Raw genomic sequence first — 23,850 nt, 5'->3', positions numbered from 1 at the left:
TCCATTATTACTCTCACTGAAAGTTAACGCTGTAAGTAAAAGAACCATGAGTAATATTATGTTATAAAGTAAAATACCTTTTAAAGGCATGACTTTAAGAAAACCGTGTGCAATAATACGAAATATATATTTTATAAAAATTTAAACTTTTTTTTTACAATAAACTTATAAGTCCATAGCATACTACGCATTCTTAAAATGAAAAGTTTATTTAAGGAATTAGAAAGTCTACAAACTCCAACATTCCACTCTATCAACAATGCTCAAAGAAGGAAGCCCTATACAACTGATATTGAAATCTTGGTCTATTATGTAAAAGGTTAAGAGGAATGTAATATCACTGGAACATATAGAAAACGAAAATATGATTTTTCCGTTTGTTTATTAGTGTAATCCTTAATAAAAATCAATTTGACCGACTTTAAAAAAGTGATACTATAAAAGCGAATCATAATTAATCGAAGGAAGGTACAAAAGAAGAATCAAACGAATCTAGTAGGAAAAAGTTATCTTTTTCTTTAGACAACAACGTGACTCGGAAAAGCTCGAGCAAATAATTTCCAATTTCCTTTAGCGCTTCAGAGTCCTAATATAAATATACTTCTTATAAGGATTTTAAATTTTAAGGTTAATAACTTGGAATATTTTATAAAAAAAATTTTTTTTAAAAGGAAAAATTACTAAAAGTTTATAATGCGAAGATAAATTGTATATAATAAGTTCAAGTTAATTTTAAAAGCAAAAGTTGAATTCAAGAGGTGTTATACTAAAAAAAAAAAATTCTAAAAACACGAATAAATAAATGTAAAAGAAAGAGCTAACGGTTAATTTATAAAATCACGAGTTTTCTATTTTTACTTCACTGACTTGCTATTGATAAAGTAATAATATTTAAAAAATCAAAAGAACTCTCAAACAGCAGAAATAAGAATAACTTTACTCACTATATATTACTACCTATTTGTATATAAACTTATAAAAAGAGCAATATATAAGAAAAGGTTTTTAGTTACAATATATATAGGAGATAAGGAATTCAAAACAGTAATAAACTAAACTTAAATTTAAATAAATATTTAACTAAGAGGAAAAACAGAGGTAGCCTATTATTATTGATTCAGTAAAAATCTTTGTTGTCAAATTTTTAACTTTGTAAAATTGAAAAGATCCCTCAAGAGTATTGCCAACAAGCAGAGCTTTTAAAAATTAATTACTCCAAATAGTAAAGTTTTAACCAGCAAAGCGTATGAATAGCAAACAGAAGTAGACTGTTTTCTTAATGAAAGTAAAAATGGCATAGTGGCATCCATAAAAAAAACAACTAAAGAGCTGCAAAAAACAATTTATAAACTTTAAGTAAACTTTTTTTTTTCTTTCGTAACATGAGAAAGCCTTTTCGCTTATTATTCCTAAAAACTCATCATAAACTGGTTTGCGTTGAGTTCTTTTAAGGACAAAATTTAAGTGAAACTTTCGGACGGAAAAGAGAAGAAACTGGCGAAGGAGATGGTGGGAAAAATCCAAAAGGCTCGCTTACTAACAGCTAATAACATGGGACCGGTAACTTATAAGTTAAAGGCAAAGAATTCATAATACTACGTTCTTCTCACTCAAAATTTACCCCATTTTATATGACCGCAAATTAAAAAATTAAATAGTATACTTTCCATTTTGGCGTACTGATGACTAAAGTGACTACAAAAAATTAATGAATTAACCAAATGTGTAAAAATTTGCATAGGAATTGGATAAGTCGAGCAAAATTTTAATAAATACTCCTCCATTTCCAGAGAAAATCGATCTCCTAGTATTTATAAAACAGTGATAAAAAAGATTTTTATTATATAATACAATACAGGTGTTCAGCAGTACTTATAAATAACAGAAATTTTAACCCTCTTACCATAATTGTTTACAATAATTATACAATATTATTAGACTTCCGTTTTGAAAAGATTTCACTATTTATACTAATTTTATTTTAATAAGTAGTTTTGTTTTTCTTAATTGAAAAACAAGGCCTTGCGTAGGGCTATTCAGATCATTCCCGTTCTGATAGCGATTTTAATTCCGCTACAACAAATATACTTAAAAAAAAATTATGGATATGAAAGCCCTGCATAATGATTGGCAGAATCATAGCCTAATAAGCATAGAGCTTAAATTTCTCAGCGGCACCAAAAAGGACCCCGCTTTTTCATAGCGGGAAACGGGAGAAGAATGGCTTAATAAAGTATATTGGATATTTTTTCTATGTGACAATAAGGAAAACTTTTATTTTCTTTGTACAAAAAAAAGTAGTGAAGCGGATATTTTGAACAAGTTGATTATGTAGAACATACTTTACCTATAAAAATACATAAACATTTTCCTGTAAAATAGTAAGTTGCCAGCTTTGTAAGATTAATATAAAGTGAACTTCTAGAACTTTCATTTCCACATTCCTCCTGTAATAAAGATAAATTAGGATACTAAAAAATAAAAATTTGTCTTTTAAAATTCTATATATAGTATAACTTTAATTTGTTTAGATGACTCTTCTAAATGTTATTGAACTATAATAATTTAAATTTCTTTCCAGCTTTAATACTAAAAATTTTAAAAAGTTATCGTTGAGTCACACTTTCACTACTCTATTTATTAGGCATTCAAGGTTTACAGATCATACTTTTCTAGGTTTATTTGAAAAACTTTACCAGTATAATCAAGTAGTCATAAAAAAATTCAGTATAAGAATTCGGTAAATTTTCGATGCACTTGAAAGATATTCTGGAGAAATAAAATAAATACTTAAATACTTTACTTAATCTTTTAAGGATATTGTAATTTATATAAAGAATATACATTTTTTGATTTATACTGTAGAATCTTATTATCTTACAAAAGTTTAGAAAGAAGAGGAAACGAATCAGAATTACTCTTTATAAAATAAACATGAACGGAAAATTTACATTAAACAGAACAAAAGTCAACTTTACAATTAATATTAAGGTAAGTTATATATTAAATGGCTTTAACACGGCAGGAGTACTAAAAATGTATTGATTCTATAAAAAATTGCCTTTATTAATAACTTATTCAGCAGTTTTAAAAAATATACATAGGCGTCTTACAAATAGTAAAAATTGATCTTATAAAGGGAGCACAAAAGAAATTTCCGTCAAAGTAAATATACACTAAATTTAAAGTAACTTATTAAAGTCATAATTGTTTTTAATTTAACTTTAAATCGTCAATTTAAAGTAGTAAATACTCGTAAAGTTTCAAGTATATCTGATGGTATAGAGAGTGACTATGATACTTTCAAAGTTACGGTCGACTTAACTTACATAAAAAATTTTAAAAACTTTGTTTATAATTTAAGATAAATAAGAAAATAAAAAAGTTAAAGTAGTAAGTTTATAACAATAATGTTAAAGACAACATATATATTAGTTTCATTATTAGAAAATTTTTGATAAAATTTTGGTACTATATAGTTTACAAAAAGCGGATGGAGGTTAGCATAACTTTAAGTTAATACCCGTCAATTTTTTCAACCATTCTAAAAAGGTGTCGAAGATGTAGGCACAGCGCTTTTGATTTTTTGCTATCCCCAAAGATCTTCAGAAGTGAAAAATTATTAAATAGTGAGAAAAAAGTTGAGTACAAGCGTTTAACAGTGAAACAAAAAAATAAGATTTATATAGGAAAAAAAATAAAAATATACTATACAAACTGTACTATTAGTTATATAAATAAATAATCAAAAATGTCAAATAAGTTTAATAAAAAATTGAAAATAATCTAAGAAATATACAAAATATCGAATTATTTACTGCAATAGATAAAGTTGTGGTAGAACTCGGTGATAACTGTAACATATCTTCTTTTAATTAAGACTCTGCTACTTTAAATCACTGCTATCCCTCTTTGAAGCTCATTCCTGTAATATATATAACGCGTACTAAAGTACACACCGTAAGCCGTCAAAAAGAAATAACTGTTGAAAAAGGTGAAAACAGTCAGGGAAAAAGGCTATTTCGTGAATCGCTTTTAAGTATCAATTTCTAGCGCTATATATAATATTTTTTCAGTCACGCAAAAATAAAAAGGTCTTAAAATAAGTAAACGAAGTAGATACTGCTAAATAATAAAGTACATAAGAATAGTAAGTATTATGAAGGTTTTTGACAAAACTCTAAGTTTCAGAAATAAAACTAGTGACACTTGAGATGCTTATATTAAGTTGAAAAATTAAAATAAAATAAAAGTTTTGATATATAACTTTTTTAAAAGATGATACAACTACGCAAATGAAGCAAGTAACTGCAAAAGAACCAAAGAAGTAACTATACTGATACCTATAAAGGAGACACTTATTGGCTAGAGAGGTCGCTCCTACGCGTGACTTAGACCCCTCCCTCTAAGAACTTAACTAATGTGCATGATTTGCCTGAAGCTGTATCTTCATCGCGCCTTAAGTTTTAAAACCTCAAAGGTAAAAAGTCTTTAGCTCTCCAACTGCGTCATTTATTTCAAAAGATACCCAAGCTACAGGATGTACACGTGAACCGAGGAGACCTCTTTATTAATTAGGATTCGATTCGTGCACAAATAAGTACTGAACTAACCTTTTAGAGTTTATGAAAGCGAGATTAAAACTCGTAAGTCATCATCAACGACCGAAAAAGAGAGTCGAGTCGTGGAACTCGAGCCCACGGCTTTGATACGCACGTCAAGCCTCTTAACTACTGACCTATAATAACGTCAACTCTGGAACCCGGTAGGATGAATTTACGTATTTAAACTATTACAATTTATCATCGGCTGTTAAATCACAGCAATATCAGAATAAACAGTATTTGGTTATTTCCATGGAGGGTGGGTTAACTGAGGCGTGTTAACTTTTTACATAATTATATAAAATTGCACTATATAGCTTTGGTAATAATAATGTTACTTACAGTTTTTGTATATATAAATAGTCATCATCATGGAAGTAAAGTGACACCTTTCAGTTTGTTGCAGCTAGTACCAAATAAATCAAAGAGTTTTTTTAAAGAGGAAATTACAGCAGTAGTACAGCTATATTCTCTAGCTCATAATTTACTATCTGTCAAAAAAGCACTCACATTTCTCTTTGTACATTTGGGAGTAGAGCCGCCCATTAAAATGAACTTAGTAAATAGAGCAACCAATTCTACCTAAAGAATAAGCTATTTATAAATAAAATTTATAATTCGTCTAATTTGGTGTACGCCTCCATTTATTAGTCCTATTTAGACTGTCATATAAATATTTTGCAATACTTTTAAAATACATTATCGTTCAAAACTGTTTCAATGTTTTGCATTTTTTCTTATAATAGAATAACTTTTTTAATAACAATTAATTACTTCAAAGTTTATACCCAGTAAACTTCTATATTTTAGTTACATTTAGTTGATATTTGACCTTAAATTGGTTTATAATTCGAAAAGATATGACCTAGTATAGATGAGAGATTATAGAAACTTGCACGTAGAAAAAAATTAAATTTAGTAAACGAGGTTTTAGTGATTCGTATAGCCCCCTTTTGCCAGAATCGCTGTTTGTATCCTCTTTCGCGTATTGGCAATCAGTTTGTAGCATTGATCTGGTTTTATATGTTCCTAATTTGATACACGTGTTCAAAGTTCGTCCAAATTAGCAAGAGCTGACTCGTATAATCCTAATTTCCTGTACGAGATTCTCCATGCATGCTCAGTGGGATTGAGACCAGGAGATTGCGGAGGCCAGTCTAGCACTTGGAACCACTATAATTGGGGCCATTTTCGCACCTTAGTGCAGTGTAAGTGGGCATTACCTTTTGAAAGATCAAGGCCACACCAATCGTATGTTCTGCCCTTTTTAAAGTCCGAGTGCAGTGTCGTTTGTGAAATCGTACTTCAAAAGTTAACACAAATAGTAATATTTTCGTTTTCGTAAGTTATATAATAGGACTTGTATATTTAGGCTTGACTCGCTTTCTAATGTGAGCTCTGCGAAAGAATATTCTTTGAAAGTTGCCGATAAGAAGCATTCGTGTGTTTGGAGGATATCGTTATGACACAGCCGGGAGTTTGTGTTATGCTATATATAAACGGTAAAAGGATTAAAATACGGATTAATGTTGTAAATCATGAACAATCTGACGGTACTGGCGTACTAGTTGGAAAGAGCGATTATAAGGCCTTTAATTATAAACTAGTTTCTCTGCAGGGGTTTGAAACGAAAACATCTAGTGCTACTAAAAATAGTGTAGTGTGTAAGCCGTTTATTGAAAATGGAAGTGAAGAAAATCATTCTAAAGATGAAGTTCCAAAAATGTTTAGAGATAAAGATAAAGAATATACTTTTACTGAAAAGATTGATGAGCTATACATAAAAGAATTAGTGTTGAAAGAAAGCTCAGTAATTTAACGAGCGCCAGTTATCTATTTTGAGAGGCGCAGAAGTAAAACAAAAAATAATTAGAGGATTGGCGAACCGTATATATACGCTCAAACGGGCCCCCACTTCAAAATCTGAAATGAAAATGAAGCATTTAGGGGTACATTTGAACAAGGTATACACTACGATTTGAAGCACATATGTGGTAAAATGAAGCGTAGGGTTATTCAATGAGAGCGCGAGAAGTTATTAGAAGGGCATTTTTGGAATTAACCAACAATTATGATTGGAATTAGGGGCATGTGGTGATAGCTAAATCTGGGTGTTTGCTACTGATTAGGAGTTACACAGAGAGCCCAAAACCTATATGAGGATCTCCGTTGAGCTGAGGGGTTACATGAACAATGCATTGTTAAGTATAGTGTCCCAAACGAGAAATTAATAAATATGAGAGCTAGAAATATCAAGTATTTTACCGGATAACGCCGAAAGCTTCTACTAAAGAGAATTAGATAAAGAAAGCAGAAACTACTTTGCATTTACAAATGCCAGAGTCGCGGGGTGCAGTGGACTCTCCTTCTATTTGCATATACCTATGCATTATTTGATTACCAGGTACCAGGAAGGTATGGGCATTGTAACCGACTGAAATATACATACACTTATGTACATGATTGCCTGATATCCAGTGAGAATAAAGTGGAAACATTACAACTCCTAGTGTAGTCTGGTGGCAAGATATGAGAAGCTTACTATTTAGTTAAGATTTGAAAAATATAGATTTTTGAAGTCTACAGTAAAGTGGCTGGGTAAAGAGCTCAGTAAAGAAGGTTCTAGAATGCGCATAGAGCGGGTCAGTCTTTTTAAAAACATAAAACCTCCTGAGAACAAGAAAGAACTAAGTAGTCTTTTACATATGCTTAACTACCGGGGCATGTATATTTCAACTCATGCCGGTATCCTAGAACTCCTCAGTAGACTGGTAAGGAAAACGCAAGGTTCAAATGGGGTGAAAAGCAATAATATCTGCATGGGCAAAGGCGCTGAAGATATTAGAAAGCAGAATTTGTGTTGAACAAGTTAAGGTCAATTATGAGTTAATCTTACCAACTGACACAATAGATCACAAGAGACGTAGGGAAAGGAGTGGCCCTTCTGCAGCGTTATGGTGGGAAAATGCAATACGTGGCCTTTGTAATTTCGGTTTAATAACTCGCAAAGGAATTACAGCATCACTGACCGAGAAGTACTAGCGATAGTTTGGAGCATTAGTTAACTAATAGAACTAATAAAGTTGAGTGGAAGTGAATTAGTAGTTGAGGCGGACCATAGATGTCTCTGTTTGCTTAATAATGACTGAAAATCATTCGTACAGAGGAAAAGGTATTAACAGATGGAATCAGATTATTCGTTTACATGGACTTAGCAATATTTTCTAGGCGCTGAAAACGAAATTAAAGTCTTGTTTTCTCGTCTGGTTCTATAAAATAGACAGTCCAGTGAGCCTAAAGTTACAGAAAGTATAGCGGCGTGTACTACCAGAGAAAAACAAGCAAGGAATTGATTTATAAGGCCCGTATTAACAGTTTTCACATTGGAAGCAAGAAACTAAGGGAAATTTTTTAAAACTTTCAAAGGAAAACACTGTGACAGATGAAGCGGTTCACAATTGGGATATCTGTCAGAAATTTGCTAATAATTCCCAACATAAACAGGAAGCCCTGTATAAAACTAATAGACCCAAGCTAACTTTTATTGTCTTCATATGGATGTCATGAAAATTCAGAAAGTCATGTTTGTTTTTAATTGTGTGTTAGTTATAGTTGATAAATACTCCCGTTATATCTGGGTTAAAAAACTGTCAAGACCATCCACAGGCGATACTAGAAACGCTAGAACAATATGTAAGATGCAAAACCCTGCGGAAGTTATAACAGATAGAGGCCCCGTATTTATAATACTGAAATGAAGAAATTTATGAAAACGTATAATATTAAATATCATGTAGTTACCGTTGGCCGCCATGAAAGTAATGGACTGGCAGAGGTGTTTTTCAAATAACCATAAAAAGGCCTTAGAAAAAAGATGTTACGAAGAACGCATCGAATGGGACGATATATTAGATGATTATTTTTATTGTTATAACAGATTACCCAATCCAATGTTTTAGGAGCCCCACCAACGTTTATGTTTTTTAAACTCCCGTTGATTACTCTATATTTACCAGGAATGGCAGCACAGTTACGTTAGGCGTTATTGAAAGAGCTAACCCAGAAAAGTACTAGATTATGGTGTTAATTATAGCGTAACTAAGACTGAACCTGAAAAACTTGAGAGGCGACAAGACTTATATGAACTTAAAATGAAAGAGAATTTGGTAAAAATGTGAAGGTTTCTCGTCTATAAACGTGGGTAATGTAATTTATTTCAATAATAGTTCTAAAGTCTAGGGTGAAATTGACTGGTCCGGGTGCGTAGAGAGAGTTTTGTGTACTGGTGGGTATGAGTTTAAATTTAACGGTAACTTAATGAATCGACATTGAGAACAAATTAAGAAAGCAACAATTAAAAGTTATATAATATGAATTTAGGGAAAGTAGGGAACAAAATTTACGCCAGCGAATTATTTCATAGGTCAATTATTAGTCGCTGTGACAAAGAGAGGGCATTTAAGGGTAAGTATGGAAGATTATGGCGTAGAATATCAGCTACAATGGATAGGTGGATAAGATGGAAAAGGTCTTAGGGTTAGATCCTTTTGATTTGCCTAATGAGGACACACTCTTTGAATACCAAATGTTTTTAAAGGATCACGCAAAAACTTTTCAATCAAGAAGTCTAACATATTATCCGCCTGTAGACTCTTGAGTGACCCCCTTCACCGGGGGCAGATATTTTACAAATTAACCACGAGATAGCATTTCAACTGTTTACTCCGATATAGTTTAAAAGGGGGCCGTTCGTAGTATGATGATTGGGAGCTTTGTGCTTATATAAATGCAGCCCTTGCATGCGCTCCTACAATTATTAACCTCTTGTTCTTTCTTCTTTAGGGTTGTTTTGGTGCTCCTAGAGAGTCCAAAATTATCAAATAAATTTCTAGTTCTTTCCGTTCTTCGGCTTCATAATTATATTACGTTAACGTCTATAATATAATTGTATGACGCATTGTTTCATATTTATTTTCGAGGATTTCTGGCCTGTAAAATCAACATTTTGATACTTAAACTTTGAAAGCGATAAAGACTTCAATAAGAAAGCAATTCCCTTAATACAAACTTCATTATATAGATCTTAATCTAAGTATATATATAGAAGAAAACCAATATAAGCAATTATTAATTAAATCGTTATAAAATTTTTACGAAAAAATTTCAAAGATAGAAACATTTTTAAAATAATCACGGGTCTTCCGTGGTTCATATACTATGCTCAGTAACACAGTGACTCCTGGCAAAGACACCAATATCCTTAGAGTAAAGTTAGCGAGTAAACTTCCAACAGTTCAATCGCTGCTAAATAACACACAATACCTTAACAGTTCCTTTAGTGAGCCCGATTAAGAGCCCTATGAGTTCCTATTGTTATTTCTACAGAGTACATATAACCAAGTCAAAACGTAGTGTGTATAATATGTTATTTTAACTTTAATTTTATTCATTTGCTTGTGATGGAATGGGATGCAGACGCCGGAATTCAGGTCTTCAAGAGAGGTCGGTTCTTTCTTAATTTCTTAAAAAAGAAGAACAAGGGTTAAAAGTAATTATGTACTATAAAAATAGACCATTAGGTTAGTAAATAAAAAATATTAAAATAGACTAAGTCAGCTTGGGCTTGAGGTCAAAATTAGTACTCCTTTGAGTAGGAAGCGTCACATTTTGTTTGACTAGTTGCATGTTAGGAACTTTGCCAATCCTAAATGAGTTTTCGCTTCAGGTTTTTAAATAGGTTAAGGTTTTTGTGTGTTTTTTAAATAGAAGAATTAACATATGCTATATAAAAAATTTTTTATTAGTTATATATTTTTATCTCTTTTTGCTATAATTTTAACTTATGGTTTTTATGGGGACATTCAGACATTCTCTGTCTCTTGTTATCCCATAACCTTTCTAGTTATTACATAAATAGTTTTGTAGCTTTTAATTTTAACGAACTTAGAATTTTTAATTTTTTTAATTTTATGGTAGAAAATGTTTTTTATTATTTATTTTTTAAAGAGTATTCTTTATGTAACTTTCCTTTTTTCACTTAACATAACGTTTTTTAGTATTAAAAAATTAACTCTTTGTTGTTATATCTTCTCTTAATAGAAGTACTACGGCCTTGTGGCACCCACAACTATTTTTGTCTTTTGATAAAGCCTTTTTAAATAGCGATTGCGTAAGTCGTTTTCTTATTTAATTTATTTACTCTTATAATTCTTTGTTATTATAATTTATTAAAAAAAAGATTTTAAGTGGTACTTGTACCTTGATTTACAACTGTTTTCGCTTTATAGTATTTTTTTGCAGTCTTTAAATATCAATGATTATATACTTATTTTTTTATTTTTTTTATTTTTTATAAAATCTAAACTTAAATTTAAGTTTTATGATTTAATAGAGTCAAAGTTATAAGAACTACTTAACTATCAGTTTACATCTCGTGTTCATTATTTATATTGTTTGTTTAACATTTTTTGGTGTACTACTGTAGTTAAATAACGGTTAAATTCCCCTTTTTTGAAATATAAAGTATTATCAACTTTTTTATTAATTATTTATTTTTAAAATTTTAGTATGTTGGCTTATTAGAAGATTGTTTATGTGAATATTAAATTTATTATAGATAACTGCTAAGAGACTGTTCAGAATCAGCAAAGAAAAATTGGTACAAACTCCACAGGTTTTTTTTATTGAGGCTTTGGAAAAATTGTTTTTTTTCCTTTTTTTAATTGATTCACTTTTCCTCCTTAAATTTACCTTTGCCATTTTCGTATATGTTTAGTAATCAGATAGTTATTATATTTTGCGTTTAATTTTTTTAAATTTATTGCTAGCTCTCTCCCACTTCTAACAAATTTTTTCTAGAAAAGCCTGGAAAAGTGGTACTTATACAAAAGTTATTTACTCTTGTTTGCGAATTTGCAACTTTTATTATAAATTAATTATTTTTTATAATTAGTAAACTCAAATAAAATAGTTTTAATCTTCTATTATTTAGCGTTCACACAAATTTTTATTTAGTTTTACTAATAAAAATTGTTAGTTTTCCCTGCAAAGTTATAGAATGAATTCAATATAAACTTGATATTTGGCCTATATTCTTATAAATTGCTTCCTTAGATAAACCGATTGTGAAGATAACTGTTTGTTTGTCACTAATTAGTTCCATCACACAAGTTTGCTTGCTCTCTTTGCTTTTGGTTTAAATCTTAAAGTTTACTCTGCCTTTTTCTGCACATTATCTATATACTAATCCCCCGCTTCTACTCCGTTCTATATGCGTGGGGGAGAATATAGTTTTTTTTGGTCTCGCTTTTTCTGATTGTTATTATTTTCGAATTTTTTCACGTTGTGACCAGTTAGCTCTGTGAGCTTATATAAGGCTTTGTTATTAAATTCGAAGCACTTAGTGCTTTCAAAATGCTGTGTACGGCTGTAATCTTAATTAAAAGTTCATAATATATTAATAGCCGTTTGGTTGGAAATCTCTATCTCTATTCCTTGTGATTGGTGGAGCAGTTTATTTTTATTTTAAATCCGAAAAGAAGAGAGTTTTGGAAGGTCTTGCATTTATTATTGTTAGTTTTTAATTTCACAGTTTCATTTCCTCTTTTTAGTTTTTTTATAACAAATTTTTGTGGTACTGTCTTTTGTTCATTTCCTTTAATTCTTTATGTAATAACAAGAAAAGTTTTTATAAAAGTAAGAAGCGTTCTAATATATATTACTATTGTTATGTAAATAGAGAGACGCTATAAGGACTCTCGTGGCCGCCCGGATGTGGGCGGGTCTTTTGTTTTAAAAGATCATGAAGGTTTGTTTTTAATATAATTGGTGAATTTTTTATTTTATCTTACGCTGTTTGGTATTAAGTTAAAAAAATTACATATTTTATGTATACGATTACTATTGACTCTATAAATGAAGTCAACGCTGAAACAAACATGATAAGTTATAAAACTTTTATTATTTGTGTGTAGTAACAATCTAAACTACCTCTTCTCTTTCTGTTTTTCCTATACCCCTTACCACTAGAATCCAGAAAACGGGCTGTTCTAGTTTAATCCCGTTCATTGTTACTCTGCTACCTTTTACTTTAAAGTAACGGCATGACTCTGATTTTTAAAGAGTTTTATAATTATACATTTATTTTTGGGGAGTACTTTTCTTGTCTCTGTTCTTGTTATCTTTATAATATTATAATATTACTGTGTCTGTTTATTAAATTTTTATTAGTTCCTCGCCCTTAACTCTTCTGTTATCGATTATTAATAAATCAATAAAGAAAACTAAATCAATTAACTGCATTGTAAGAGTGACTGTTAGACTTTTTTCATTTTTGTAATTGATTGTTGTGCAATTGTTATGTTATAAATGCTAAGGCATTGGTGTTTTATATAAGCAAAACATGCATTATAGCATAAGTAAAATGGTGAACCGATGGTGGCGCCTTTTCTCGGCTTCTGGTAGCCAACTCCATAGGCCTTGCCACACTTGCTTGCCGGTACAACGCCGCACTTAACCCAAGCGGCCTAGAGAAGTAGTGACGTATATAAAATAACTTACTTGTAATAATATCTATAATTTTTTTAAATATAAGTAGTTATTAAAAAAAATTGTTTATTTTAACATAATTATAAGTTATAATAATACTCATTGCTTCCTTCAAGGAAGAACCGTAACTGAAAACGACTTAAAAAACAAATGGACTCTGATATATTTTGGATTTACTCACTGTCCAGGTATTGTTTATTTCCTGTGTATAATTATTTGTACCTTTTTATAAAATCTCATAAGAATGTAATTGTATATAAACGATACTTAATATTCTCGCAATGTGGAGATTGTAATATCACAATATATATTTCCTTCTATAATTAACTGTTTACGACTTTTGTCTCACTTAAAAAATTCAAAGTACACTGTTAAGTCTTATATAACTGCAATTATATAAAACCACTAAAATGGTTGTATTTTCTTGTATAGTTAATAATGCTGTGACTTGTTGCGCAAGCAATGAGCTGTAGTCCATCAAGATCCCTTATCACGCCCGTCTAAGTTTTTCGTATTACTTTTGCACAGTATTCTACGATTAAAGATGTACTTGTTCTCATCATGATTTGAAAAACTGTTTTACGCTTTTTAAGCAAACTTTTTGAACCATATAGACCTGTTATTGACAACCCCACATAGTTTACAAAATAAATTGTATCAGAGCGAAGGCCTAATTACTTAGCATAGATTACTTTTTCTCTTTAAGCAGACATCTGCCCTGAGGAGCTGAATAAACTCACTGACGTGCTTAACCGCTTGGACAAACAAAAAATTACTAAAGAAAAAGTTGAGTAACCTGTCGTTGTATTAATATACATTGAGAGCGTGACTGTTACGTTCATAGTAAACGCGCATTATGCATTCATGCATTTTATTTAATTGTCCAGGTTTTTCCTTATCTGGTCACGGTGGACCCCCGACGCGATACCCCAACGGTTCTGAAAACTTACTTGCAAGGTAGTATATTTCACAAGTGTTACTTACTTTACTTTTAGACATTTATTTTCACGCTTACTATTGTCTACTTATTAACTTCAACTATAAGAGTTCAAGTATGTGTTACTTCACTGTTATTTCTATTAAGTTTTTGTTAATATATAGACTTCCATCCCCGTTTTATTGGGCTTACGGGAACTGAGGAAGACATAAAAGAAATGGTTGTTACTTCATTTATTCTTTGATGTTTACTTATAAGAATTTCACGTTGCATGTGAAGTATTTTAAAATATTTAATTTTAACTATAATATTATTTTTATAATTTAGACGATGAATACAAAGTTGTCATTTATTTTTGTTATTAGGGTTTTCTATCCTTTAATAAAATATTATTGTAAAATGTTTCGAGTATGGTTAAGAACTTTATCTTTAACTATGCAGTACCGTCAGTGTAAGTGTGTGATTTGCATATATATTGTGAGTAACAGAAACAACTTCATTAAAGTGAATATTTTTGTACTGTTCGTTAATACGTTGTGTAACTTTTTCGCTTGTAAGCAACATTATATTGTAATATAAATATATTGACAATTATATTTGGAAGGCGAAAACCTTTCGAGTTCACTACAGTAGAGGGCCTTCCGTTGACGACTCTCCCGATGACTACATTGGTAACTTGCCTAGCACTTATGAAGTGCAGTTGCATTACTTCTCCATTCTGTCTTTATGATTATTTTTATTGGTCAATATATGTTCCTCGGAACTACTGCTTGATAACCTAACCTTCTAGTTGGTTTGCACTCGTTCATTAACAGTACTTAAAAAAGTTGACTATACAGTAGTAGCTTTTATAGTAAAGTATTGGTCAAGCTAGTTAAAGCTTCTTTTTTATAGGCAAACACTGCACACTGTAAATATAACTTCTTTGTGCTACTAAAACTTTTTTGGGCGTGTATTAAAATTTGGGGCCATTAAAAAGTTTAGATTATGTTCACTATACTTTCTAACGTTTTTAATAGTTGACCACTCGATTCTCACATTTTTCTTCGATCCGCGCTATAACTTTTGTGCATTTTATTCCATAACCGACAGTGGAGATAAGTAATAATTTTTTTCTACAAGCTTATTGGTTTTATTTATCGTATCTTTTTTTGTTAGAATTTTTAATGAAATTACCAACTTTATTCGGTATAACCCGGATTTATAGCTTCTGATTTGGAACTTTGAACTAAAAATAATAAAGAAATTTATGGTAAATTCTTACAAATAATTAATGTCTTTTCTAATAAAATTAAGGTTAAACATACATAAATATAGAAATAGCTAAAAATAAAATTGTTATGGTTTATAATTTCAGCAAAACTTTTTTCGGAAAGTATTCAAGACTTGTGAAATGTTATAGCCATTAAGGCTCGACGTTGCGGTGTCTATATATAACAATTGGTCAGTAAATTTACCTTATGCCTTCTTATTCGAGCTACCCTACGTTTACTTTGTGACCTTTGCTATCGCACTACATACCAAAAGCAATCAATGTTTCGGTTAGTAAATTTATTTAAAGGGTTGCTCTTCGGCTTTACTTTCCATATTCTTCTCCGGCTCTTCAAGAAAGTTTAAAGTTTTTATCTGTTCAGAAAATGTTTCGTTAAGCCCCAACTTTTGTTAGAAAAAAATTATTACAAATTATATCAGGGTGTATATAAAAACGTAGAAAACAATTTTTTTTCAAATTCACATTGATTCATTTCTACAATTTAACATTGGGTATTAAATTTCTTAAAAACTTTATAAGACATATTATTCCATAACAGTAAGTTTAGCTAGACGTTATTCATGACTTTTTAAATATTATAAGCTGTTTTAATTATTTTGATAACCAAATGATTGCAAAAACATTAACCGCGGCAAACTTATAAATCTGAATATAAAAACTCTTTAATGCACAGAGTGCTAAAGAAAGACGAGTATTTTCATAGCTTCCCGTTTCATTAGTTTAACGCGAGTTTGTATATCCGTATATTGCTCTCTATAAGTTTTTGGTGTATGAAAAAGATGACTACTACTCATAACACGATGGTAATCAATATTCTAATAAAAAGTAAAACAACAAAAACGTTAATTTTCGGATCGCCACAAAAGTTTAACTCTCTGCTTATAAACTTATATAAAAATTTAATATCAAGTTGTAAAAGTACAGAGACTATATTGTAACAATATAAATTTCTGGCACTACATATAGATATTGCATTAATTTAATTGCTTTGATCCACTACAATAAAAAATTTAAATAACATAAGTTTTACTGTATAAATTATTAAAAGAATAACAATATTAAATCATTTTACCAAAAAAGTTAATTATTTATTATCAGTGTTAATATACTTGCTAAAAACACTCTAAGTTTTTTATTTATTTTCACTACTTTGTTGATTTAAAGAAGACAGGCTAAAATAGGGAGAAGCTAAAGATGAGGGCGAATACCATTGCTCCGATTTTATATGTTTCCTTTTGGTCTCTTCTCTGTTTCTCTTCCTAATGCAAACATTTGTATATTTTATAAATACTTAATAATTGTAGAAATTATATACCATCCTTTTTTCCGCAATAGCTTTGATTAACTGGCATTTCGGGTCTTTCAGTAAAAGTAAAAAGAAGAACTTTTAGACAATCAAAAATAACAACCATCCGCAAAGTCTTCAGCTAAGTGAAGAGGTTTTGTCGAGGCTATCGTTTTTTCTATCTTAAGTATTTTACAATTAGCATTAATTATGTTACCACACTCTTTTAATATATAACTTTTAAATTCTGATTGGTATAGCATATATAATAATAGAAGTGGTTATAATAACTACATTTCTTTATTTTAAAAAAATTATAGTTTTGATTTTTTTGGTGGTATCAGTTATAATAGTAAACTAAATAGCGCTTACAAATAATTTTGTACTTGTTGCTTTTAAGTTTGCTTCTAGCCATTTTTCCGTCACGGCTCCAGGAAAGGAATACAAGCGTAAGGCATTCTGACGGTATCCAAAAAAAAAAAACACGGCGAAAAAAAAAAATTAAATAATCTCGGCCTCATAGACTAAAAAAATAACTAGAGTAATGCAAGCAAAAAAAGAGTAGATATTAACGCAGGATTATGTAGAAACTTCCCATATAGCGGTTAATAAAAGCAATAAAATGCATAAGAAAAAAGTAAAATAAATACTCGTGCTTCCTCGGTCTGTAGGTCTCTCAGAAGATTGAGGATGGGCCACTTTCGACAAAGTGATTTCAGTTCTACTATACAAGCACTTGTGGTCGGCAGTGTCGATTTCTAAAATAAGTATTTACAATATTTTCTAATAACTATTAAGGGGCTTAGTGAAATAGAAGAAATAAGATTCCTATTTTACTACTATCGACGAAACTTGCCTCCCATAGTAGTTGGATCTCCTGCGAAAGGGAAACAGTTGTGAGAGTCCCAGTTAATTTTTTATTGGCTTGTTGAATATAAAATTATTAAATATATTTTTTATTATTTTATATACAAATAAGCATATTAGGGACTTTTATAAAGAGGTACAGTATATTTTAAACTCCTAAGTTTTAAGTTGCTTATAAAAAAAATTTATAGTACTAGTTTCACATAAAAAATAGATTTAAAAAACCAACGAGTTTAATGAATACGAAAGTCAAAATATACTAAATTAGTAACACCATAACAAGATAACCCTTTCCTCTATCATAAAGATTATAACATAATATTTACAAAGAGATTCAAAAGGCAGTATTCTAAGTTTAGCCTCAATATTGTCGTAAACTTTGTTTATGTGGTTTAATCTAAAAAATTTATACATTTAAATAAAGTCAAACACATAAAAGCTATAATAGAATTCAATCTGATTTAGAATACACACTTAAGAAAAAAACCTTTTATCCAAGCTTTTAAGTTCTGCCAGTAAATTTTTAAAAATTGTAGTAGAGTTTTCGCAAATAAAGCTCAGGCTGTAAAGCTTAAAAAATAATATTTAAAATTTATGAAATATAAAAATAAGTTATAAATTTACCAAGGAAAGTGTCTTAACCAAAAAAAGTTGGTTACTATATTTTACTTCAAACTCTATGATATAAAATTTTTAGTATTTCTTCGAACATAAATAAATAAACTTTGCTAGAAAATAAAGGCTTAAGACGTACTAATAAAGTATATGTATAGTATTTTGTATTACTGCTTACTTTTTAATTCATCCGTGTAAGTGGAAGGAGCCCCTGGCCACTTTGTAAAAGGCATAAATGCAGTATATGTAGTACTTGCTAGTATAAAAATTATCAGGAGCTTAAGCCGAACAAAATTTTTTTTTTTATCGTTGTATTTCAAGAGGGTAGTACAATTCTTATAAGCTTTTCTGAATCCACAATCTTTTATACTTGCAGTTACAAAATCAGTAATATTATGGTCCTGGTAAGGTCAGCGGGTTACCAGTCGCCACCACACTGGGTAGCTGTTGCAGATGTACTTAATTAAGTAGGAATGTAAAAGTTATTTTTTATGCAAGAAAGTTTCGTTGAATGGTAGACAATCAGAAAGGTAATCTTTCATAATTATAATAAAAAATTGCATATTTTACTTTTTTATATAATTATTAGTAGATTGACAAAAAATTTCATAAAAAAAATCCAATAGAACTTCCGGGAAAAATATACACCTGCTTATACATTTAATAGGTGCTCAAAGCATAAGAATAAATTGAACATTTAAAAACTGTAATTTTATAACCTCTTAGAAATTATAGGGGAGTAAGTGAACTATCGAAGTTATGCACCAGTTCTTTACCGTCCAGCCATGGAGACAACGCTCGGTCCTGGAAGTTTCATCTCATGATAATAGTTATTACTGTCCCCCTGCAATAATGTTGAACCCTTTTTTTTTTTTTATTAACTTTTAGTATAAAGTTAGATGTAGTTGTGTAAACAAGAAGAACTTATTATATGTAAACTATCCACCACGTGAGAAGGTGGACGCCCACTTAAGGGGGCGAGAAGTCATCTATCAAGATATTGCTTTTTAACAACAATGTATGTGAATTATGACTGCCTAATTTGGGTAATTGGCCCATGGCGGTTTATCCCCTATGATGGTGCCATCCCCAACTTCACGCGTAGTTTTATATAACAATTAAAGAAGAATAAAGAAATTAACCCAAGAGAGAAGCCACAATAGACAAAAACACTTGCCTAATTCATGGATAGCTTTAGTGTATACCTTTTACAAAGGATGCTATTAAAAGTATAACTTTTCCACGAGTTTTACAATCATTATTTAAAACAAATTGGTATTGTGAAAGCAATACTTACAGTAAGTATGAATAAGAAATTTACTGCCATTCATAAAATTTCTCCACACCACACCGAGAGTTAAAAGTTGAAAAGTGCGTTTTTACAAGTACCTTCGGAATATTGTTGACAATATTTAAAGCCCAATTTAACTGGCTCTTACATATTAGTTTTACAAAATTTTCTGTCTTTCAGTAAGAAACACTTAACTAAAAACTACGAAAAAAAATTCCAACTATTTTTGACGCGCTGCTGCAAAACGGATTCGGCCACTATCCTTTCCGGAGAATCTAGTAATAAAAACTTTGCTTGGCACAACTGAATTAAAAACCTAATGAGAGAGCCTGAAACGACTAAACAGAATAATTATGCTTTAATTAATCTTACCTTAAGCATTTATTAACATTTTTCAGTGTGCACCTTAATACCGTAGGCGTAAACCAACTCTGACAAGCTCAGGTAAAAAGACCAACAAAAAAGTAATAAGAGCTTTGTTTAAATTTTTTATTCTTATTTTTTACTTACATATAATAAGTCTCTTTCTTAGGAAGTATCTTGGCTTTGTCAAGGTGCTGAAGGGTAGCAAAGTCCAGACTTACGCCATTAGACCTAGCGTAAAAGAACTGCGCCAAAATCATTGGGAGAGAGATAATCTTGAGTTCTTGACTCAAAGCCTCCTGAAGACATCTTTCAGATCTTCCCCGCTTTTTTTTTTTTCAAGTAATAAACGTATAGATAGTTATGGACGGAGAACTTGTTTATTTGGTATTTTGCCCTTTTCTGTTTGTTTGTTGACCGAAAATGGGCAGACAAACATAGGTTAACGGTGGTGGCACCTCAACGGCCGGGTCATTACGAAGACGAGCACACCTGAAACCGTTTTTGAGAGCGTTTACCTACAAGCGGTTGAGATAACTTTAGAGACTACTTCCAATTATCTGCTTTTAATTGTGTTGGGTGAGAGCAAGACTATACGGTAGCTCACAGCACAATTAAGTATAAGCTACGCCCTAGGCAAGGCATTCCTTCAATCCTGCCCTCATTGTCCCAACCTTTGAAGGCGCTCTGTGCATAGGGTTTTTTCCCTACACTGTAAGACAAAAAACCTGTTTACTGCTACGCCAAACCTTCGCAACCTTAAAATCAATTCTTAAATGCTGAACCGTTTGGTTAAACGCTAAGAAAAGAGCTAGTTTACTTTCACATTAGCAGCTGGGAAGCGAACGAGATAATAAAATTTTGTTTTTTTATTAAAGAGGATAATTAAATGGGTAGGGATGGCCCGTAAAGTTTGTCGACTTAAAAACAATGTGCAATTGTGTAGCTTTTATAAAGTACGATTATAGTAATTGAAGGGTTATTCCCAAAACTCTTCATTTAATGTAATCATGGCTCTCTGTTCACCAAGTCTATAAACGATTTAGTCTCATCCGCTAACATCGGACAAAATACTATAGCCATCTTCCCCATATTAACTTTTATAAAACGGCGTTAAATTTTTTATTCTCCTTTCATAGTTAGCATGCGAACTAAAACCTCTTTACTTATAACGGGCGATAATTTAAAATTCAAGTTCCTTTAAAACAACTAGTTTTAACCTATTTACCACAATGGTAGTGGTTTCCCTGTTGATAAAAGGAGGTTTAACATGATTTTTAAACTTGCCACCACGCCAAAAAGTGGACTCCACCTCAAGGGACAGGCAATCATTTATAAAGGTATCCAGTTCTAACAGATTTTACCGTTTTAAAGTTAATGAGATCCAGTTAAAGAAAAATAATTTAAAAATTCATGTCGATTTAAAGTATTGATCTGGTGGGCATTCATATTAGTTCTGTTAGTGATGGATATAATGTTAAGGATCAGTTTAAGAGTTTAGGAGCGAGAGCCTATGAGTTACGGATAAAATATTTTTTAAGCTTATGACTTAGTATCATAGCCAAGATTGTAGAAATATATAACTCATCTAATTTGGATGTGAATTAGTTGGATATTTATAATAAGATAATCTATGCTCCTATTAAAGGAATAATAATTGATAGCCTTTTTTACTTTAACATCTTGAAGATGGAGCTGGCCAATAAGTAGAGCATAAAAAAAAAAGGCAAAAGATTAATTTTAGTTTCATATATTATCTATATACTTAATAAAGATACATAGCGGATGCGCGCTTTCTATGAGAGAGCGTTGAGGAAGCATAGGCTAAATGGTGCAAAACGTTTATTATCACACTGGACAATGTAATGGTCAGTAATACCAGTAAGTATCAACTGCAAGGTTACGAACTAAATTCAGATCATTTTTAAAAATTAAGGTGTTCTGTCGGTGTAATTATCTTGCATCTTTTTTAAGTTACATCCATTTTCCTTCCCTTCTCTTACCTTGTATACTGTCTAATCGTTGATTACTTTTACTCCTATTGGTTGTAACATCCCATATTAGAATAGCTTTAACTAATAGGTCAGCCCAATACACGCGAAATGCTTTGAGGACGATAACAAACTTTAATCGCTAATAATGTTAAATTTGCTGATTTTATAAGGTACGTCATGCCTTAGTGAAATAAAAAAAACTTATTTTTTATTCACTGTAAATTTGGGCGATGCAGCAGTTAGTTTAACTTCATTTATGGCCATAGAAAGTTATAAACGAAGTAAGCATGGAAAAAGTAGTAGGTTTAATAACTAAAGCAGCAAAGAGGATCGACGTTAGAGACCAAGAAGCACGGTTTCCAAAAAGCAGAACTTGACTTAGTACCCACAAAATTTTAAGTGGCGGAATAAATTAGAACAACAATTAAACTCAAAATTTTCAAGTGGGATGACAGACTTATCTAGTTACGCTTAGTAGTTGCTCGACTTTTAAAATTGATTTACTAGGCGTGCCATTAAGGATTTTATATCTTTATATTTGAGATCTACCGAAGGTAGCCACCGAATGAAGTGTTACAAGAATTGGTGGGAAATAGCGATACTCCCTATAATATACTGAACCTCATTGGCCATGGGTCATGTAGTTTAGCCCCTAAAAACTTTTAATACAATTACCAAAAGAAACTTCTAATATACCACCATCTATTTAGATTAAAATGAAGGAAAATATATATAAGCCTAAACATTTACACTTCACATGTATAGAACAAGATACTTGGAGGGGAGATCAACACTGTAATTAATCAGCAAAATATCGCGAGAGTTTTTAATGCTTTCTAATAAAATAGTATTAAACAAATATTGCCTTGTGCAAGAAGTGTAGTACCTAGCATAGTCATATTCAAAGGAAGGTAAATTGGAACTTAAATCTTGTAAACCAGATCAGCACTATTAGCTAAAAGAATAAAACAACAGACCTTCCACTATGAGAAAAAATCACAGTATCAGAAGTTAGACAGAACATTTTAGATTGGTTAAAAAGTTTTCATTAGGTAAGGGGTACTGCTATAAGTATGATATAATACATGAGTTTCGGCTTTGGTAATTTTTTTAATTGCATGCCCGGTGTGCACTCTTAAAATTAGTATTGAAAGTTTGTTAGAACATGGTGTGTTAGTAAATTCTTGCCCCTTAATTAATGCGTTTACTTTCTTAGTGTGTTGGGCAATCTACGAACAGTCCTTAAAGATGCATTAAAAGATACTAGAAATAACTGATGAGAGGTCAAGATTATTTTTTGTAATGAACTTTTAATTATAATATGCACAACTTAAAATATGCTCTTACCATGCATAAAATTCTTAAGAGCGGGGGGAAATTCGTCCATTTCTTTTATATTGGGTTCCTAAAAAATTTTTTGAGAAAAAAGATTATTCTGGTGTGAACTTGCAATTATAGAAAAAAGTTTGTTATTGAGCTTGTAACAATAATATACGGATGGTAATAAAAATTTTTATATTAAGAAAAAGGCTAATTCCAAAGATCGAGGCAATTGAACTATACGCAGCCAATTTTATGCTATCTCTAGCTAGGCTTATAGCAAACGAGTTAGACACCAAAAATGCAGTAACTGTCTAATTTATTGTTAAGCATGCTAACTTAGTTACCTGGAGCAAAGTGTCATGCGGTTTCCTAAATTAGACTACTTGTCCTCATTTTATAAAAGAAGAAACGCCAATAGCAAAGCTTATAAGTGAGCAACCCTCTTTGCTATTTGAAGTTGATGCACAGATAGCGTTAAAAATACATAAGAAAGTAGTTAAGTCAAGAAAAGGTAGCAAGTTTTGGCTTATTTGCGTTGGAGGGGGGGGACACTTTGTTATAAAAAAAGATAATCTTGGGGTTTTCATTAGTGTTGTCTTGCTCATTTAAATCGCAAAAATAGAATTAAGTAACGTGAATAAAAAAAGTAGGGCATCATTTAGTATTATCAAATTTTAATACAAAATAATTAAAATACCTGTGACCTTTATGGCGGACTTCATAGGCCGTAAGAAAAAATCTTATATAGTTA

General features: G+C 30.8%; 2 protein-coding genes and 1 long non-coding RNA gene across 3 annotated transcripts; 1 reads left to right on the top strand and 2 right to left on the bottom strand.

Moving 5' to 3' along the window:
- Positions 1 to 2,707: 2,707 nt before the first annotated feature.
- On the bottom strand, positions 2,708 to 4,045 carry LOC135119994 (uncharacterized). The gene is made up of 4 exons (XR_010278463.1): positions 3,984 to 4,045; positions 3,819 to 3,925; positions 3,524 to 3,603; positions 2,708 to 2,769 (listed from the first exon to the last, which is right to left on the bottom strand). It is a non-coding gene; the product is annotated as an uncharacterized LOC135119994 (long non-coding RNA).
- A 2,097-nt stretch (positions 4,046 to 6,142) lies between these two features.
- Positions 6,143 to 15,295, top strand: LOC135120016 (uncharacterized). The gene is made up of 18 exons (XM_064044376.1): positions 6,143 to 6,157; positions 6,223 to 6,414; positions 7,009 to 7,115; positions 7,174 to 7,375; positions 8,402 to 8,556; positions 8,621 to 8,671; positions 10,704 to 10,773; positions 11,221 to 11,277; positions 11,432 to 11,479; positions 12,068 to 12,158; positions 12,343 to 12,411; positions 13,268 to 13,339; positions 13,861 to 13,937; positions 14,039 to 14,108; positions 14,253 to 14,308; positions 14,693 to 14,759; positions 15,108 to 15,189; positions 15,247 to 15,295. The coding sequence occupies exons 1-18, from the start codon at positions 6,143 to 6,145 to the stop codon at positions 15,293 to 15,295; spliced, it is 1,530 nt and encodes a 509-aa protein (XP_063900446.1).
- A 344-nt stretch (positions 15,296 to 15,639) lies between these two features.
- On the bottom strand, positions 15,640 to 18,479 carry LOC135120015 (uncharacterized). The gene is made up of 11 exons (XM_064044375.1): positions 18,307 to 18,479; positions 18,138 to 18,190; positions 18,001 to 18,083; positions 17,840 to 17,910; positions 17,503 to 17,570; positions 17,297 to 17,404; positions 17,019 to 17,105; positions 16,771 to 16,828; positions 16,677 to 16,720; positions 16,570 to 16,620; positions 15,640 to 15,714 (listed from the first exon to the last, which is right to left on the bottom strand). The coding sequence occupies exons 1-11, from the start codon at positions 18,359 to 18,361 to the stop codon at positions 15,640 to 15,642; spliced, it is 753 nt and encodes a 250-aa protein (XP_063900445.1). The 5' UTR covers positions 18,362 to 18,479.
- Between the last annotated feature and the right edge of the window lie 5,371 nt (positions 18,480 to 23,850).

The sequence above is a fragment of the Zophobas morio genome, unplaced genomic scaffold, assembly GCF_036711695.1.
Source record: "Zophobas morio isolate AGI-343-1 ecotype UQ-CSIRO unplaced genomic scaffold, CSIRO_AGI_Zmor_V1 ptg000329l, whole genome shotgun sequence".
NCBI lineage: Eukaryota > Metazoa > Arthropoda > Insecta > Coleoptera > Tenebrionidae > Zophobas > Zophobas morio.
The sequence above is the reverse complement of the archived record's forward strand: the minus strand, read 5'-3'. Positions and strand labels throughout refer to the sequence as shown.